This window comes from Oncorhynchus mykiss, chromosome 2 (genome assembly GCF_013265735.2).
Source record: "Oncorhynchus mykiss isolate Arlee chromosome 2, USDA_OmykA_1.1, whole genome shotgun sequence".
Lineage (NCBI taxonomy): Eukaryota > Metazoa > Chordata > Actinopteri > Salmoniformes > Salmonidae > Oncorhynchus > Oncorhynchus mykiss.
In genome coordinates, this window is record NC_048566.1 from 87,584,289 (window position 1) to 87,601,925 (window position 17,637).

Consider the following 17,637-nt stretch of genomic DNA (forward strand, 5'->3'; position numbering starts at 1 on the left):
AGTAGGAGAGAGAAAGATAGTAGGAAGTAGGGAGGAAGGAGAAAGAGAGAGACACCTCTGCATGACTGATCATGTGACTTTAAGAAGAGTGGTCCTAATTGACAACTTTGATGAGAATTGGACAAAGAGTCAGTTACTTCCTGATAAAGAAAGTTAATGCCAATCTGACTGAATAGAACAGCCTTCAGACCTCCCTTGTTTACTGGAGGAAGAAGTGCTTGTTGAAAATCATATGTGTTTTGATCTCTACCTGGTTACGGCAGTTGATGAGACTCCAAAGTCCTAGCTTTGCTTCTTGTGTTTGAATGCCAAGGACAAAACAGTGTTAATTATGCATCTTCGGTAGCACGTAAACCGTGAAAGGGAAAACAATGCCAACACCATGTAGGTCGTTATCAATAATACGGTTTAGAGCATTCGATTTGACTGCTGGAGGGTACGGAGACTCCCAACTCCACTGAAACCATTGACAACTACGTGCCATTTTCAAAGGATTGTTAAATAAATGTTTAAAATAAATGCTGGTTTCAATATTATCACCTCTTGAAGAGCATAGTCATCATCAGAGCATCATCAGAGCATCATCAGAGTTATACAGCAAGTAACTGCTTGCTTTTCATGATCAGTACACATCAATTGATCATGTAATTTCAGATATGTGAGGGTAGCCTATCCATTTGGCATGTAGTGTCATTTAGCTTGCTTCATCAGAGATTAGGCTTTTGGAAAGAGCTTGACATCGGCAAGTCCTCGTCCTGATATCAGTCGGAATACTGTCATTACCACTAGATGGCAAGCAAATCAAACAATATTTACATATAGCCATCTAGTTTATCCCCTGAAAGTTAGCTTGTTAACTAGCCATATTGACCTTATCTGTTATTAGCTAGCTAGTCAATTAGACGTGATCCATCAATCAATGTAACCATGTCTGTTAGCAGCAATCATGATGAAACACTCTTAAAAACAATGTTGAAAAGAGGATGTTAGCTAACTTTTCTAGGTAGGCTTACATTGGTTGGAGAAGAAAGTACATTAATTCAATTTACCTCTAGCCTATATGTTTAGCCAACTGTTCTACCGGTAGCTTGCAATGTAAACATTATCATCTAACAGTTAATCCGCAAATGTGTCCTTCTGCTTGACAGGCTGAGCCCAGAAAGAATGAGAAATCAACCTAAACCACTCATACTTGTCAGGTATAGTTCACTTTGATTTTATATCACTCAAATATCCAATTATTGGTGGCCAATATTTAGAGATATTGTGAGGCTAAAAATGACATGATCAACATATTTTTACTGCTCATGAAAAGCATGCCAACCAAAGCCAAGGGAATAACACTCCATTACACTTCCCCTCTTTCTGGATTAAGGAGGGAAAAAGTACATTTGAGGTTGCAAATACTCTTAAACGGTTTTAGCAGTTACCTGCTGTATAACTCTGCTAAATGTGCTGAGGTGATGATATTACAACCAAATAGTTAACGTTTACTTAACAATCCCTTGAAAACATCACACAGTTGTGGTTTTAGCAGAGCAGGGGTCTCCTTGCCCACCAGCAGGCTAATCCAACACTCTGCACCTTATTGTGATGTTTTATTGATAAAGACCTACTTCCTTGTGCTTGGCTAAGAAGTTGGAGGAGGAACATGACACCATCTCAACCCAAATTCCTGTTCTCATGAACACGGGACCTCTCCCATGTTAGGCCTTAGTTCAGTCTGATTGCACATTGACATGTGAGGGTAGGAAACAATGTCACCACCGATTAAACTACGAAAATCAATCATTTCAATAAGCATTTTTCTACGGAGTGACTCTGGTCTGAGGAAACCAAGATTGAACTCTTTTGCCTGAATGCCAAGAGTCACTTCTGGAGGAAACCTGGCACCATCGCTACGGTGAAGCATGGCAAAGGCAGCATCATGCTGTGGGGATGTTTTTCAGCGGCAGGGACTGGGAGACTAGTCAGGATCGAGGCAAAGATGAATGGAGCAAAGTACAGAAAGATCCTTGATTAAAACCCGCTCCAGAGAGCCCAGGACCTCAGAGCGAGGTGAAAGGTTCACCTTCCAACAGGACAACGACCCTAAGCACACAGCCAACACAACGCAGGAGTGGCTTCGGAACAAGTCTCTGAATGTCCTTGAGTGGCTCAGCCAGAGCCCGGACTTCAACCCGATCGAACATCTCTGAAGAGACCTGAAAATAGCTGTACAGCAACGCTCCCCATCCAACCTGACAGAGCTTGAGAGGATCTGCAGAGAAGAATGCAAGAAACTCCCCAAATACAGGTGTCTCAAGCTTGTTGCGTCATACCCAAGAAGACCTGAGGCTGTAATTGCTGCCAAAGGTGCTTCAACAAAGTACTGAGTAAAGGGTCTGAATACTTATGTAAAAAAAATCTAAAATATATATTTTTGCTTTGTCATTATGGGATATTGTGTGTAGATTTAATCAATTTAGGATAAGGCTGTAACCTAACAAATTGTGTAAAAAGTCAAGGGTTCTGAGTACTTTCCGAAAGCACTGTAAATGCATTTGGGGGACCTAAGCAAAACATTTAACTGGCCCCCGTCTTGAAGGCGTAGATAAAAAATATATTTCCTGCAATTCTACACATTTTGCCATGGGGCAGATACATTTTTTTTTGCAGTTTTACAGCTAATTTCCTGCAATTCTAACTATTTGCCATGACTTATGCCATGTTAATATGATATCTGAGTGAGAGTGATGAACAAAATCAATGGGGGCCCCCTGGAGGTCAGGGCCCCAGGGAGATGCCCTGCGTGCCCAGTCGGCCATGTTTACAACATTAGATGGCTGGCTATACTAACTTACCAATCTAAACATTGTTAGCTGACATGGGCTAATTGAGTGACTGTCAGCAACTGTCATAACAAGAGAAAAACTGCTGATGCACAACCAAATTTCTAAATTGCACCTTATGTATTTTACTATTCTAACTCTAATCAGTAGAGTTAGAGACCCCGACTGTGACACTGTCCTTAGTCCTCACCCTCCTCGCTGCAGCCAGGCCCCATGCAGGGCTTGAAGTCCTGGGTATGAGGGCAGGGCACACTGAGGTCCAGCTGGGCCTTCAGCATCCTCTGTCTCATCCTCCGGCCCTTGTCACAGCTGGCTGAGCTGCAGGCTGACCACGGAGACCAGTTGGAGTAGATGCACGTCTCTGGAGTGTCGTCTGGACGGAGAAATTGGGTGACAATAACTGCATTGGTTAAATGTCACTATTTTGGCATATTCTAATGAGACCATGTTGGTGGGAAGGGGGGAATTCATATGCACTGTTCATGTATGTAACCCTATATTTTCACTGGTTTAGAATGTGTTGGGGCTGTATAGGTAAGCACTAATTGCCTATAAAAGTCAATGCAAGTTCATACAGTTCATCTCTTGCTCTAACCACAGTGTATAGTTACTGTACAATACCCACAGTACGTGTATTATAATGTACTGGAGACCGTCCTGTTTAGGAAACAGACAGTGTCGTGCTCAACAGAATGAGAGTAGAGAGAACAAATCATTTGGTTGAGGTTCAAAGGTAGTATTGGAATGCAATTGCAGGGTGTGGTCAGAAACCCCATCAGGTTCATTTCTGCTGCTTGGCCGTGTTCATGCTTTTCAGCAGACAGACATCTGGAGGTTTAAACAGGCTGCCAGGCAAACGCTTCATTAAAGACTCCAGCAGATACAGTGTGTGGCTTTTAAATTGAACATCCCAAATTGGTTTGAGATAAAGTGATTACTCACCTTCCTCCTTCTCCTCCTGGCCAATATCTGCCACGATATCGTCCACCGTGTCCGGGACAATATTGCACTGCTCTCCCTGTGGGCAAGAAACATGATTCAACATCACAAACACTGATAAAATGTTACATTTACCATCTAATATCATATATTCTCATTGGAGACAAGGGTATTTATTTTCTAGGCAATCTTCAGTAAAATGGAGTTTAGGTCAATATGACATCTGGTTTTTGGATTAAAAGAGATTTCGTTTTTTTTTTTGCTTCAGTTGTCAGGAGACAACCACACTGTCAATTTTCTCTGTGTTTTTCAAAGACTTGCTATGATCACTATGGCAATATACTGCCAATTCAAAGAGCTATGTATCCAAAGCAACATTACATGTATAGCGACTGTGAGGAGAGGTATGTTGCATGAACATTCAAATCAAATCAAATCTTATTTGTCACATACACATGGTTAGCAGATGTTAATGCGAGTGTAGCGAAATGCTTGTGCTTCTAGTTCCGACAATGCAGTAATAACAAGTAATCTAACTAACAATTCCAAAACTACTGTCTTGTACACAGTGTAAGGGGATAAAGAATATGTACATAAGGATATATGAATGAGTGATGGTACAGAGCAGCATAGGCAAGATACAGTAGATGGTATCGAGTACAGTATGTACAAATGAGATGAGTATGTAAACAAAGTGGCATAGTATAAAGTGGCTAGTGATACATGTATTACATAAGGATACCGTCGATGATATAGAGTACAGTATATACGTATGCATATGAGATGAATAATGTAGGGTAAGTAACATTTATATAAGGTAGCATTGTTTAAAGTGGCTAGTGATATATTTACATCATTTCCCATCAATTCCCATTATTAAAGTGGCTGGAGTTGAGTCAGTGTCAGTGTGTTGGCAGCAGCCACTCAGTGTTAGTGGTGGCTGTTTAACAGTCTGATGGCCTTGAGATAGAAGCTGTTTTTCAGTCTCTCGGTCCCAGCTTTGATGCACCTGTACTGACCTCGCCTTCTGGATGATAGCGGGGTGAACAGGCAGTGGCTCGGGTGGTTGATGTCCTTGATGATCTTTATGGCCTTCCTGTGACATCGGGTGGTGTAGGTGTCCTGGAGGGCAGGTAGTTTGCCCCCGGTGATGCGTTGTGCAGACCTCACTACCCTCTGGAGAGCCTTACGGTTGAGGGCGGTGCAGTTGCCATACCAGGCGGTGATACAGCCCGCCAGGATGCTCTCGATTGCGCATCTGTAGAAGTTTGTGAGTGCTTTTGGTGACAAGCCGAATTTCTTCAGCCTCCTGAGGTTGAAGAGGCGCTGCTGCGCCTTCTTCACGATGCTGTCTGTGTGAGTGGACCAATTCAGTTTGTCTGTGATGTGTATGCCGAGGAACTTAAAACTTGCTACCCTCTCCACTACTGTTCCATCGATGTGGATAGGGAGGTGTTCCCTCTGCTGTTTCCTGAAGTCCACAATCATCTCCTTAGTTTTGTTGACGTTGTGTGTGAGGTTATTTTCCTGACACCACACTCCGAGGGCCCTCACCTCCTCCCTGTAGGCCGTCTCGTCGTTGTTGGTAATCAAGCCTACCACTGTTGTGTCGTCCGCAAACTTGATGATTGAGTTGGAGGCGTGCGTGGCCACGCAGTCGTGGGTGAACAGGGAGTACAGGAGAGGGCTCAGAACGCACCCTTGTGGGGCCCCAGTGTTGAGGATCAGCGGGGAGGAGATGTTGTTGCCTACCCTCACCACCTGGGGGCGGCCCGTCAGGAAGTCCAGTACCCAGTTGCACAGGGCGGGGTCGAGACCCAGGGTCTCGAGCTTGATGACGAGCTTGGAGGGTACTATGGTGTTGAATGCCGAGCTGTAGTCGATGAACAGCATTCTCACATAGGTATTCCTCTTGTCCAGATGGGTTAGGGCAGTGTGCAGTGTGGTTGAGATTGCGTCGTCTGTGGACCTATTTGGGCGGTAAGCAAATTGGAGTGGGTCTAGGGTGTCAGGTAGGGTGGAGGTGATATGGTCCTTGACTAGTCTCTCAAAGCACTTCATGATGACGGATGTGAGTGCTACGGGGCGGTAGTCGTTTAGCTCAGTTACCTTAGCTTTCTTGGGAACAGGAACAATGGTGGCCCTCTTGAAGCATGTGGGAACAGCAGACTGGTATAGGGATTGATTGAATATGTCCGTAAACACACCGGCCAGCTGGTCTGCGCATGCTCTGAGGGCGCGGCTGGGGATGCCGTCTGGGCCTGCAGCATTGCGAGGGTTAACACGTTTAAATGTCTTACTCACCTCGGCTGCAGTGAAGGAGAGACCGCATGTTTTCGTTGCAGGCCGTGTCAGTGGCACTGTATTGTCCTCAAAGCGGGCAAAAAAGTTATTTAGTCTGCCTGGGAGCAAGACATCCTTACAAACAGGACAACGGAGTGGATCCTATGCAGCGACCCAAAAAAACGACTCCGAAAGAGAGGGAAACGAGGCGGTCTTCTGGTCAGACTCCGGAGACGGGCACACCGCGCACCACTCCCTAGCATTCTTCTTGCCAATGTCCAGTCTCTTGACAACAAGGTTGATGAAATCCGAGCAAGGGTAGCATTCCAGAGGGACATCAGAGACTGTAACGTCCTTTGCTTCACTGAAACATGGCTCACTGTAGAGACTCTATCCGAGAGACTCATCTCTTCAGAGGGAGCAGACACAGACAGAGAGCTGAATGAATGAGGCATATGCTATAGTTACCTTTCGGGCTATCCTCTCCACCACTACCCGGGCCAAGGCTGTGATAGGGCCTCCCTCTGTGTCATAGAAGGGGCTCTGGGGGTGGTCCAGGCTGGTCAGGGACCGGATCCTCTCCTGAGGTATTGTGGGCTTGTTGGGAGACTGGAATGGTAAAGGTACAGGGTGGAGTATGAGTGATACAACATGGGCATAGGGCCAGGAGTAACTGTAACACAGGGTAATATAGGTCCATGGAAGGGAGTTAGTACAACAGTACTAACAGTAATACTAACAGGAGTTAGTATGGGCACAGGGTTGGCAGTAACTGTAACACAGGGTAGTATGGGAACAAGGCTGGTACAGTAATAACTAACACAGGGTAGTATGGGGACGCCAGTGGAGGCTCCTCAGAGGAGTACGGGTAAGACCATCCTCCTCAGTGAATTTCATAAAAATAAAATAGTGGAACATTAAAAAAGTTATAATTTTTGATGAAACTATACAAAATATATTAATGTTACCAAATAATTTATTAAAACTGTTTTGCAATGAAGATAGAAGCACTCTGTAGGGTAGCATTATGGTGTAGCTGGAAGACAGCTAGCTTCTGTCCTCCTTTGGGTAAATTGACTTCAATTCAAAACCTAAGAGGCTCATGGTTCTCACCCCCTTCCATAGACTTACACAGTAATTATGACGACTTCTGGAGGACATCCTCCAACCTATCAGAGCTCTTGCAGCATGAACTGAAATGCTGTCAGAGAATGAATCTAGTACTGAAAGCATAAGCTACAGCTAGCTAGCACTGCAGTGCATAAACTGTGGTGAGAAGTTGATACAAAGAAAGAGAAAGGCAATAGTTGAACAGTTTTGAACAAATTAATTTCTTCCAAAATTAAGGAGAAGTAAGAGCGAGAGAGAGAGCTAGCTATATTTTATAGTATATATTTTTTTCACTTTCACTTACTTAGCTAGTGTCAAATGCAGGCAGCCTACTCAAACAGAGAGGGATGCTATGTTAGCTAGCTGGCTATGGCTATCCAACACTAGAACTCTTTTAAGTAAAGGTAAGCTTTTGGCTTTATTAATTTTTGCCAATGTTGCCAGCCGGTGTAACTGCTAAACTGATTGCTGCTGACTACACTGTTCTGCATGATTTTAGCAGGTTTACTAACGCCTTAGTTCTAGTAGCTATGCCTATGTTGACTATGACATGACAACGTTGTAGGCTGTGTGTAGCAGTTAGCAGTCATGATATGAAGGTTTGGATTGGAAAGTTTTTTCCGCCTGGTCACAAACCACTGATGTTTTCTGCACTGAAGTCCACAAGCGAAGGGAAAAGGTGAGCGGAAGAGAGCACATAGATTGATGCGAGAAGGAATTATATATTACACGAGCTGCTTGTACGTGTCTGGTATGAAAGTTAACTGTGTTTGCATGTGATCAGGGGTGTATTCATTGCGCTGAACGGAGGCAAACGGAAGCAAACGGAACAAAATTGGGACAAATTTGCCTGAATTTGTCGAATAGAAACTCTCATTTGCAACTGTTGGACTAACGATTACACCCTAGATCAGCTAGATGCAGGCAAAAGTGTGCGTCCCTGTCTGTCACCTTGATTACTCAAAATTCTCTCAACCTGTGCACCTACATTGTACATTTTCATTCATAGGCTAGATTGTAGCACCCACATGATGGGTGCAGGGAAAATTTGAGTATCACGTATTATCTAAAACCTATTGATGTCACATTGAGTTGGGTGAATGAAATATGAATGACAGTCATCCAAAATGCTGTAATAGAAATAAGGCTCATGAATTTTATTTAATCATCCTCCCTCATCTTAATTGGCACAGATCGTCACTTGGGCACAGGGCTGATAGTAACTGTAACACAGGGTAGTGTGGGCATAGGGAGGGGCGCTAGTGAAACAGTGTGGGCACGGGGCTGAGTGAGAGCGAGCACCTCATCATGTTCAGCTGCCATCTGTTAGGGGACTCAGTGTTTGATCTCAATATGCATAATTGATCAAATGTGTAATATTTATTTTATGAGTGATTTATGTTTATGTTTCCTGCTAGGTGCTTTGTAAATCACCTTTCATGATTCGGTTCCAAAACAGTTACTTCAGGGAAGAGAAAACTACAAAAGCAATTTCTACTTTAACTCCAGGGAATCTAGTTTTAGTTTTTAGATGTATTCATTGGTACTGCAGCCAAAAGTAGCCAGAAACTAAATTACTAAATCACATATGGAGTAGATGAATGTATTTGTCATCTGCTTTCTTTACAAAGAAAACATAAAATGGTATTTACAGATTGTGGATTTAGGTATGGTATGCTGTGTGGGTCTACATTGAAGTCTGGTTTTATCTTCAGGGTCTTTTCTGGCCTATAGATGGCAGTGTCTTTCCATTTCGTTCCCCAATGTCTTTTAAAGCCAGCAGAAAATGTCATTATAAGTTCCAGGGCAGGATTTGTTGGGGACATATTTACAGTGTAGAGACAACTAGTCTGTGAGGCAGCCTCTTGGGTAAATAGGCACGCCTCAATAAAATGACTACAGAGTGAATGTGCTGCTTTATGTTAGCAGTAGGTTTTTCGCTGAATCTGTTTAGTGCGTTTTTCAGCCAAGGTTGGGTCATTTGTATATTCATGAGCCATAAACTAAAAATAAAAAAGCAAATCTCCTGCACTATTAATGAAAATAGATCAAAAGCTTTCATTCCAGATTCATGGAAAAATACAGAGGCCTGGTTTTGAAAGTCAGAAAGGCAGAGGTATTTTACTAGTTAACTGAACCAGACCAAGAAACCAGAGCCATTTATTAAATATTGACCCCTTGTCTGGGGGGCCCAGGACCCTCACCTCATAGGTGACTCCACTGTCAGTGCCTGCGTCCCAGGGGATGAGGTCTTGGTCCAGCCTCTGGATCCAGCCACACTCCTTGGTGCAGAGGTCCTCTGCAGACAGCCCCACGTTCCAGTCAGGGCTGGGCCCCAGCATGCTCAGAAAGGACATGAGGTGACGCGTACGGTCTACTGAGAACTCAGCCGAGGGAGCTGCCCGCCTGGAAAGACAAAGAGATATACAGACATGTACCGTATGCTCCCCAATGTGCAGATTGATCTTATTGCTCAACATAGCTCCATGAGACAGCCAGCTCCATAAGTGGCAAGCTCTAAAAGTACAGTATGAGATAAATATGTATACATTAGTATTGATAGATAGAGAGGGTTGACAATATTGGCAATGTTAAAGACTGGTGAAGGCTAATACAATATACAACTGTGGTGTTAATGTAGATGCAGCGCATACCGCACCAATTAAGTGCTTTAAGTGTTTCTCGGTACTGGTATTCCCTGTATATAGCCTTTTTACTGTTATGTCATTTTATTGTGTTACTTTTTAAAAGTAATTGCCCCCCTCACAATCAATACTTTAACTGGTTGTGCCACCTTTAGCTGCAATGACTGCAACCAAAAGCTTCCTGTAGTTGTTCATCAGTCTCTCACATCGCTGTGGAGGAATTTTGGCCCACTCTTCCAAAAAGTTGACTGAAGTTTGCCAAAAATCACCTGGATGATCATCAAGGCTCTTGGAGGAATGTTCTATGGACAGATGAGTCAAAAGTATATCTTTTTGGACGACATCAGTCCTATTATGCCTGGTGAAAACCAAACACTGCATTCCACAGTAAGAACATTATACCAACGGTCAAGCATGGTGGTGGTAGTGTGATGGTTTGGGGATGCTTCAGGACCTGGACAACTCGCCTTAATAGATGGAGCCATGAATTCTGCTCCGTATCAGAGAATTCTACAGGAGAATGTCAGGTCATCCGTCTGTGAGCTGAAGCTTTAGCGCAGCTGGGTCATGCAGCAAGACAATGGTCCAAAACACACAATCATGTCTACATGAAAATGACTCAAAAAAACACATTTGAAGTTTTGGAATGGCCTAGTCCAGACCTAATCACAATTGAAATGTGTGGCAGGACTTGAAATGCTTGAAAACCCACAAACGTTGCTCAGTTAAAGCAGTTCTGCATGGAAGAGTGGGCCAAAATACCTCCACAGCGACACGAGAGACTGATTAACAACTACAGGAAGCGTTTGGAGTAATTGCAGCTAAAGGTGGCATAACCAGTTATTGAGTGTAAGGTGGCAATACTTTTTTTCACACAGGGGCTTTGGGTGTTTGCATAACTTTGTTTATGAAATAAGTTATGTCATTTTTGCGTTATTTGCTCACTAAGATTCCCTTTATCTAAAATTAAGTTTTGCTTGAAGATCTCAGTATCAAAATTCAGTATCAAAAATATGCAAAAGTAGAGAAAATTAACAAGGGGGCAAATACTTTTTCAAAACACTGTCTATTCTTAAAGTTTAGTTCGATAAATATTCTAAATGAACACTTACACTATCTTAAGTCCAAACAAAGAAGTATAACACATTTCTGTCATAACCACTCAACATATTAATAAATAATAACTTGTTTATATTTAGAACTCATTAGAGGGAATAATGTTGTATCATAGACAGCAGAAGGCATTCGAGAAGTGTTAATGAGACAGATGTTATGTTGGAGATGTTGTTAAGGCTGGAGGATGTGTGTGGAGGCTAAAGAAAGATATTATGATTCCTTCCCAAATAGCACCCTATTCCCTATATAGTGCACTACTTTTCACCAGACCCTATAGGCCCTGGTCAAAGGTAGTGCACAAATTGGGAACAGGATGCCATTTGGGATTTATTTATGTGTTAATTGCCACTACACTAACACTAAGAGGAGAAGAACATCCAGTAACATCTCAATAGTTACTGAAAGAGGTGTGAAGAGATCCCAAAAAAATGAGAAGGAGAAATATTATATAATTAAGTGATTAACAACAAAACTCTTTACATGAGCTGAAAAGAAAGGTACCAGAAATGTTCGATACGGACAAAAAGCTTTACATCCTTGTTAGTGAGGGTTTGTTCTTTGCCAAGATAATCCATCCAACTGACAGGTTTCGCATATCAAAAATCTGATTACACAGGTGCACCTTGTGCTTGGGACAATAATAATAATAACACAATGCCACAGATGTCTCAAGTTTTGAGGGAGTGTGCAATTGGCATGCTGACTGCAGGAATGTCCACCAGAGCTGTTTTCAGAGAATCTAATATTCATTTCTCTACCATAAGCCACCTCCAACATCGTCATAGAGAATTTGGCAGTACGTCCAATCGGCCTCACAACTGCAGATCACGTGTAACCACATCTCACCTGCGGGATTGTCGGAGACCACCTGGACAGCTGAAGAAACTGTGGGTTTGCACAACCAAAGAATCTCTGCACAAACTGTCAGAAACCGTCTCACGGAAGCTCATCTGCGTGCTTGTTCTTCCATGGCCGGCATACTTACCAGACATGTCACCCATTGAGCAAGTTTGGGATGCTCTGGATCGATGTGTACGACAGTGTGTTCCAGTTCCCGCCATTATCCAGCAACTTCACACAGCCTTTGAAGAGGAGTGGGACAACATTCCACAGGCCATAATCAACACCCTGATCAATTATATGTGAAGGAGATGTGTCTCGCTGCATGATGCAAATGGTGGTCACACCAGATACTGACTGGTATTCTGATCCACACCCCTACCTTTTTTTAAGGTTTCTGTTACCAACAGATGCATATATGTATTCCCAGTCATATGAAATCCATAGATTAGGGCCTAATTTATTTATTTAAATTGACTGATTTCCTGATTTGAACTGTAACTCAGTAAAATCTTTGAAATTGTTGCATGCTGCGTTTATATTTTTGTTCAGTGTAGAATTTTCACATTCCACATGCACATTCATATTTTTAAACGATCTCCTTCAATTTGAGACATCTATAATGTTGATGTTTTTCCAACCCCCTTTAACATCAACAATGAATATGTCTCCTCCAACAAAGCAAACATTCCCTGGCTTAATTGACAGGCTTATTTTAAAATAGGTCAATGAAACATCTTGATATATTGGAGCAGAAGGGAGGCTATTAACCTTCATCTCAGAAACACCCCGAGGGAACACATCTCTCATCAAAACAGGAGCCTTCTTTTCACAAACAAAAAAGCTCATGAAAAATGTACACAATCATTAAAGAATTTAAGAAAACATCCACAGGCCAAGCATGTACCTGGTGAATGAATTCTGGGTGGTTATCTCCTCCTTTAGCCTGTAATTTTTTTATTTCACCTTTATTTAACCAGGTAGGCTAGTTGAGAACAAGTTCTCATTTGCAACTGCGACCTGGCCAAGATAAAACATAGCAGTGTGAACAGACAACAACACAGAGTTACACATGGAGTAAACAATAAACAAGTCAATAAGACAGTAGGAAAAAAAGAGTCTATATACATTGTGTGCAAAAGGCATGAGGAGGTAGGCGAATAATTACAATTTAGCAGATTAACACTGGAGTGATAAATGATCAGATGGTCATGTGCAGGTAGAGATACTGGTGTGCAAAAGAGCAGAAAAGTAAATAAATAAAAACAGTATGGGGATGAGGTAGGTCAATTGGGTGGGCTATTTACCATTGGACTATGTACAGCTGCAGCGATTGGTTAGCTGCTCAGATAGCAGATGTTTAAAGTTGGTGAGGGAGATAAAAGTCTCCAACTTCAGCGATTTTTGCAATTCGTTCCAGTCACAGGCAGCAGAGAACTGTAAGGAAAGGCGGCCAAATGAGGTGTTGGCTTTAGGGATGATCAGTGAGATACACCTGCTGGAGCGCGTGCTACGGGTGGGTGTTGCCATTGTGACCAGTGAACTGAGATAAGGCGGAGCTTTACCTAGCATGGACTTGTAGATGACCTGGAGCCAGTGGGTCTGGCGAAAAATATGTAGAGAGAGCCAGCTGACTAGAGCATACAGGTCGCAGTGGTGGGTGGTATAAGGTGCTTTAGTAACAAAACGGATGGCACTGTGATAAACTGCATCCAGTTTGCTGAGTAGAGTATTGGAAGCTATTTTGTAGATGACATTGTCGAAGTCGAGGATCGGTAGGATAGTCAGTTTTACTAGGGTAAGTTTGGCGGCGTGAGTGAAGGAGGCTTTGTTGCGGAATAGAAAGCCGACTCTAAATTTGATTTTAGATTGGAGAAGTTTGATATGAGTCTGGAAGGAGAGTTTACAGTCTAGCCAGACACCTAGGTACTTATAGATGTCCACATATTCTAGGTCGGAACCATCCAGGGTGGTGATGCTAGTCGGGCGTGCGGGTGCAGGCAGCGAACGGTTGAAAAGTATGCATTTGGTTTTACTAGCGTTTAAGAGCAATTGGAGGCCACGGAAGGAGTGTTGCATGGCATTGAAGCTCGTTTGGAGGTTAGATAGCACAGTGTCCAAGGAAGGGCCAGAAGTATACAGAATGGTGTTGTCTGCGTAGAGGTGGATCAGGGAATCGCCCGCAGCAAGAGCAACATCATTGATATATACAGCCCGAGTATTGAACTCTATGGCACCCCCATAGAGACGGCCAGAGGACTGGACAACATGCCCTCCGATTTGACACACTGAACTCTGTCTGCAAAGTAGTTGGTGAACCAGGCAAGGCAGTCATTAGAAAAACTGAGGCTACTGAGTCTGCCGATAAGAATATGGTGATTGACAGAGTCGAAAGCCTTGGCCAGGTCGATGAAGACGGCTGCACAGTACTGTCTTTTATCGATGGCGGTTATGATATTGTTTAGTACCTTGAGCGTGGCAGAGGTGCACCCGTGATCGGCTCGGAAACCAGATTGCACAGCGGAGAAGGTACGGTGGGATTTGAGATGGTCAGTGATCTGTTTGTTGACTTGGATTTCGAAGACCTTAGATAGGCAGGGCAGGATGGATATAGGTTTGTAACAGTTTGGGTCCATGATGTCTCCCCCTTTGAAGAGGGGGATGACTGCGGCAGCTTTCCAATCCTTGGGGATCTCAGACGATATGAAAGAGAGGTTGAACAGGCTGGTAATAGGGGTTGCGACAATGGGGGCGGATAGTTTCAGAAATAGAGGGTCCAGATTGTCAAGACCAGCTGATTTGTACGGGTCCAGGTTTTGTAGCTCTTTCAGAGCATCTGCTATCTGGATTTGGGTAAAGGAGAAGCTGGGGAGGCTTGGGCGAGTAGCTGAAGGGGGGGGGGCGGATCTGTTGGCCGAGGTTGGAGTAGCCAGGAGGAAGGCATGGCCAGCCGTTGAGAAATGCTTGTTGAAGTTTTCAATTATCATGGATTTATCGGTGGTGACCGTGTTACCTAGCCTCAGTGCAGTGGGCAGCTGGGAGGAAGCCTAGTAGAATGAGATATTCTGTTCACATCTAAATTCTCAATTAATGGTTATCCAAATGATCATCTCTACAAGTGTATATTTTTTGAAAGACAATTAACATTATAAACCTGTGAAAGGTGAGGGTACTCTTGTACATCACTGTGTACTCACACGTTCAGGGGCTGCCATGCTGGCCACTGCGCCTTGGTTTTGATAACAGTCAGAACTTCATCACCCTGTGGAGAGAGAGATACATTATTTTTGTAAAATAAGAGAAGACAACCTGGAAAACATAGAAAGATACTAAACAGTGTTCATTCCTCTCTTTCTTTGTAAAAACTTTACAAAGTTGAGAGCTGTGAAAATGGGCATCTTGGGACCAGAAGTGTCTGCTATTTTATAATGGCTGTTTTTCCACAAGAGGATAACTACTGTGAATCACACAATTCACAGTAGTTCAGCTGAGCTGGCCAGTCTGGGGGAGCAGTGTGTTACCATGGCAGCATTGTCACCTCCTGCTGAAAAATTAAAGGGCCAGTAGCAAACAGACCCCTTTGATGTAGAACTAAGTAGGAATTGTTGTAGCGTTATGAGACAGTTTGGTGTCTGACATGAAAAAAAGGAAAAACAGCACAGTAGAGATTTGTTCAGTTCTCACACATTTCAGAGCAGACACACACACACACACACACACACACACACACACACACACACACACACACACACACACACACACACACACACACACACACACACACACACACACACACACAAACACACACACTGTACCGTTTAGTAAACAGAAACAGGTTTAGATATGAGACACACTCTTTTACTTTGAAAAGATCTAACCACTTCTAGCTCACTAGTGGAGTGTGCCCTTCTTGGACAGCAACACTCAGCCTCTTTTTGGGACGCGTTGCCCACAGGCTTGTAAAAAATGCTTTTTTCATGGTTGACTGATGGTTCCACAATCGCCCTGAAAGTCTTCTCTTTTGGGGCTTACTATAGAAAACAAGCTTGTCTCCCATTTCTACTCAGAGCACCTCAGGGTTGACCAGCTTTTGCCCTCTGAATTACTTCTTCAAGCTCTCTAGTTTTGGGCCACACTCAAGAGACCCACAGCCTTCATTTAAAGCTCAAAGTATTTTTCCTCAATAAGTGAGTGTTGCGAGAATAGTCATGGTCTCATACCAGCAAAAAGCAGATGCCTGTGATTTCTGTTTGTCACCGTCCTTCTACACTACAGTCTGGCTGTCTATCATGATGATGTGAACTGTATGTCTCTTGGTGGGGAGGATAATCACCTGTCTGTCTGGCCTGATTTTCTGTTCTCGGGTGTCTCTACTTCACAGAACCACCATGAAGAGGATTTTTTGCACATCCTGAGGACTAAGGGAGTCCATATCTACTGACATAAGTTGAACTGCATGTCTGCATGTGGAACTAACTCTAAACAGAAGCATTGTTATTCATGAGAATCACAGTAGGATAAATCATGTTATTCTCCATGGAGGTTTGTGTGTTGTGAATAGTTCAATCCAAACACATTTGATGAATATTCAGAGGCAGAGCCAAACAGCATACAGCCCATATAGACCTTGTTGTGATCCAGTCCTCCCTACAGTCTTATATGTACACTGAACAAAAATATAAGCGCAACATGCAACAATTTCAAAGATTTTACTGAGTTACAGTTCATATAAGGAAATCAGTCAATTTAAATACATTCATTAGGCCCTAATCTATGGATTTCACATGACTGAGAATACAGATATGCATATGTTGGTCACAAATACCATTAAAAAAAAGGTAGGGGCGTGGATCAGAAAACCAGTCAGTATCTGGTATGTTCACCATTTGCCTCATGCAGCACGACACATCTCTTTCGGATAGAGTTGATCAGGCTGTTGAATGTGGGACATGTTCAGCTTCCAGGAATTGTGAACAGATCCTTGCGACATGGGGTTGTGCATTATCATGTTGAAACATGAGGTGATGGCGGCAGATGAAGGGCACGACAATGGGCCTCAGGATCTCGTCACGGTATCTCTATGCATTCAAATTGCCATCGATAAAATGCAATTGTGTTCGTTGTCCGTAGTTTAAGGCTGCTCATACCATAACCCCACTGCCACCATGTGGCACTGTTCACAACGTTGACATCAGCAAACCACTCACCCACACAACGGCGTGGTTACACGTGGTCTGTGGTTGTGAGGCCGGTTGGATGTACTGCCAAATTCTCTATAACAACCTTGGAGGCGGCTTATGGTAGAGAAAAGGCAACAGCTCTGATGGACATTCCTGCAGTCAACATGCCAATTGTATGCTCCCTGAAAACATGAGACATCTGTGGCAACTCAAAATCAAATTTTATTGGTCATATATTTAGCTGAAATGCTTGTTATTTTTTTTATACACAAAAAAAATACTGCAAAGTTGCTTAGGAGCTAGAAGCAGAGCTGCCATGTATGCCGGCGCCATCTTGCCAATGACATTGTGTTGTGTGAAAATAAATCACATTTTAGAGTAGCCTTTTATTGTCCCCAGCACAAGGTGCACCTGTGTAATGACCATGCTGTTTAATCAGCTTCTTGATATGCCACACCTGTCAGGTGGATGGATTATCTTGGCAAAGGAGAAATGCCCACTAACAGGGATGTAAACAAATGTGTGCTCAAAATTGGAGAGAAATAAGCTTTTTGTGCGTATGGAAAATTTCTGTGATCTTTTATTTCAGCTCATGAAACATGGGACCAACACTTTACATGTTACGTTTCTATTTTTGTTGAGTATAATTGAAGTGGTAAATTGGATTTATTGAAGGAGAGGGCGTGAGTGTTA

At 43.1% G+C, this 17,637-nt stretch overlaps 1 protein-coding gene across 2 annotated transcripts in view; it reads right to left on the reverse strand.

The window, feature by feature from the left end:
* The window catches only part of LOC110498902 (spondin-1), a 124,285-nt gene that overhangs the window by 18,961 nt on the left and 87,687 nt on the right, over positions 1-17,637 (reverse strand). For both annotated transcript variants that reach the window (XM_036958288.1, XM_036958296.1), the window contains exons 7-11: positions 14,962-15,026; positions 9,368-9,569; positions 6,522-6,662; positions 3,774-3,849; positions 3,022-3,204 (exon numbers count right to left, since the gene is read on the reverse strand). In XM_036958288.1, the coding sequence (XP_036814183.1) occupies positions 3,022-3,204; positions 3,774-3,849; positions 6,522-6,662; positions 9,368-9,569; positions 14,962-15,026 (667 nt within the window). The remainder of the gene's footprint in view (positions 1-3,021; positions 3,205-3,773; positions 3,850-6,521; positions 6,663-9,367; positions 9,570-14,961; positions 15,027-17,637) is intronic.